The sequence below is a fragment of the Octopus bimaculoides genome, chromosome 7 (genome assembly GCF_001194135.2).
Source record: "Octopus bimaculoides isolate UCB-OBI-ISO-001 chromosome 7, ASM119413v2, whole genome shotgun sequence".
Lineage (NCBI taxonomy): Eukaryota > Metazoa > Mollusca > Cephalopoda > Octopoda > Octopodidae > Octopus > Octopus bimaculoides.
Window position 1 is genome coordinate 3,928,859 of NC_068987.1, and position 2,366 is coordinate 3,931,224.

The following is a 2,366-nucleotide window of genomic DNA, read 5'->3' on the forward strand; positions in this document are numbered from 1 at the left end:
CCTACTGTGCGACACCTTGGGCACTTATACTATAGCCTCGGGCTGATCAAAGCCTTCTGAGTGGATTTTGTAGACAGAAACTAAAACAAGCCAGTTGTGTGTGGTGTGTTTATATCCCCGTAACTTAGCGGTTTGGCAAAAGTGACCGGTAGAATAAATATTAGGCTTAAAAAGAATTAATCCTGGGGTTGATTTGTTCGACTAAAGCCGGTGCTCCAGCATGACGGCAGACAAATGACTGAAATGAATTAAAGAATAAAAGTAGTCCACTCTGCTGGGTTAGGGTTAGGGTCAGGAAGGGTATCCAACTGTAAAAATCCTGCCTAAAACAGTCACAGAAATCTGGTGCAGGCTTCTGACTGGCTGGCTCTTGTGGTACCGTTCCACCCATGCTAGCATGGAACACAGACGTTAAATGACAATGATGATGATGATGAAGTACGTCAGTATAGTACACAAGTATTTATTTCAACTCTACGTAGTATTCAGTTTTCATGACTCGTGTGTAATCAAACTGGCCCTACTTGAACGACTTTTTTTATTCATACTGCTTATTATTTTGATATTTAATTATAATTCATCAGCATCATCATCAGCATCATCATCATCATCATAACATGCATGCTTCCACAAGTCAGAGGCAAGGTCATATTTACTCATGGCCAGGCATTTTCTCACAGAATATTGGAAACAAAGGACATCACTGTCTGACTGTGATTTTCATTTACAGCTGTCACACACTGTCAAGGCAAAGACACACACATACACGATTGTGTATGTATACAACAGACTCTTTTTCAGTTTCCATCTACCACTGTGTTTTTCAAACTGTGGGTCACAAGATAAATAAAATGGGCCTCAACAAAAAAAAAAAAGAAAGAAAAAAAAACGCAAGTGGGTGCAAAGTGCAGAATATAAACCAGCATTTTTTGAGCTGTGGGTCCCGACCCTTGACCCTTCAATGGATTGCGAGATAAATAAAATGGGTTGTGATAAAAAAAGTTTGAAAAACCCTGATCTACCACATCCACTGAAAAGTATCTTTGTTTCTTGTTTTTGTTTTATGTGATGTGTTTCTTTCAGTTGGTTCGTTGTCTTCTCCTGAGAGAATGTGTCTCCACTTCTCATTCACAGGTTCTGGGAGAGTACAATAAGTCTGTGATATGTTTTGAAAATACTTTGAAAATCCAGCCAGAATTTGAAGCAGCAGCAAAACGAAAACATGCCGTCCTCTGTCATGCAAAGCTTGAAAGTGCGTTGGAGGCTCAGCATAGGTGCGTCTTTGACTTTTGATTTACTCTATTTGGAGAGGGGAAGGTATGCGGGTTAGTTGTCAGGAGCATTGAACTCATAGCCATAAGATTGTGGTTTCAATTCCCAGACCAGGCAACGCATTGTGTTCTTGAGCAAAACATTTCATTTCACGTTGCTCCAGTTCACTCAGTTGACAAAAGTGAGTATTCCTATGATGGCTTGGCAGCCTATCCAGGGGTAAAAAAAATATATATACACCACATAAATCAGGAAACCAGCCCTATAAGTTTCTGTGACTCCGGAACAAGTTTTAACTTCCATATTTGATGGCATAAAAGATGTGTGGGTGTATTAGATGCATCCCAATTTCAACAATGTATCTTTTTATGTATTTCAGCTGTTTGACTGTGGTCATGCTGGAGCACTCACTGCCTTAAAGAATTTTAGTTGAATAAATCCACCCCAGGATTTATTTTATTTTATAGCCTGGTACTTATTCTGTGTCTTGTATGCCATCAAATACAATATCTTTCAATGGAAACCCGTAGAATTTACCTTTATGTGTTTGTTTTCATCATCATCATCATCATCATCATCATTGTTTAACATCAGCTTTCCATGCTGGCATGGGTTGGATGGTTTGACATGGAGATGTCTTGCAGGGTGCTGTCCAGACTCCAGCTGTATTTTGAGGCATTGTTATTCATAACACCAACCACTTAACAGTGTGCTGGGTGCTTTTTTTTTATGCCACCAACCCGGGGGGCGTTCATGCATGGGTGCTTTTTAAGTAGCACCAACGCCTAATATATATTCTTCTATTTGTTTCAGTCATTTCAGTGTGGCCCTGCTAGGGCACCACCTTTAGTCAAACAAATCGACCCCAGGACTTATTCCTTGTAAGCCTAGTAGTAGTTATTCTATTGGTCTCTTTTTCTGAACCACTAAGTTACGGGGACACACCGACATCGGTTGTCAAGCAATGGAGGGGGAACAAACACAGACACACAAACATATACATATATATATGTATGTATATATATATATATATATATATACATGCGACGGGCTTCTTTCAGTTTCCGTCTACCAAATCCACTCACAACGCTTTA

At 39.7% G+C, this 2,366-nt stretch overlaps 1 protein-coding gene across 1 annotated transcript in view; it reads left to right on the forward strand.

The window, feature by feature from the left end:
* LOC106874125 (tetratricopeptide repeat protein 17) overlaps positions 1–2,366 on the forward strand; it is a 74,955-nt gene that overhangs the window by 34,755 nt on the left and 37,834 nt on the right. The window contains exon 8 of the mRNA XM_052969112.1: positions 1,132–1,274. Within this exon, the coding sequence (XP_052825072.1) occupies positions 1,132–1,274 (143 nt within the window). The remainder of the gene's footprint in view (positions 1–1,131; positions 1,275–2,366) is intronic.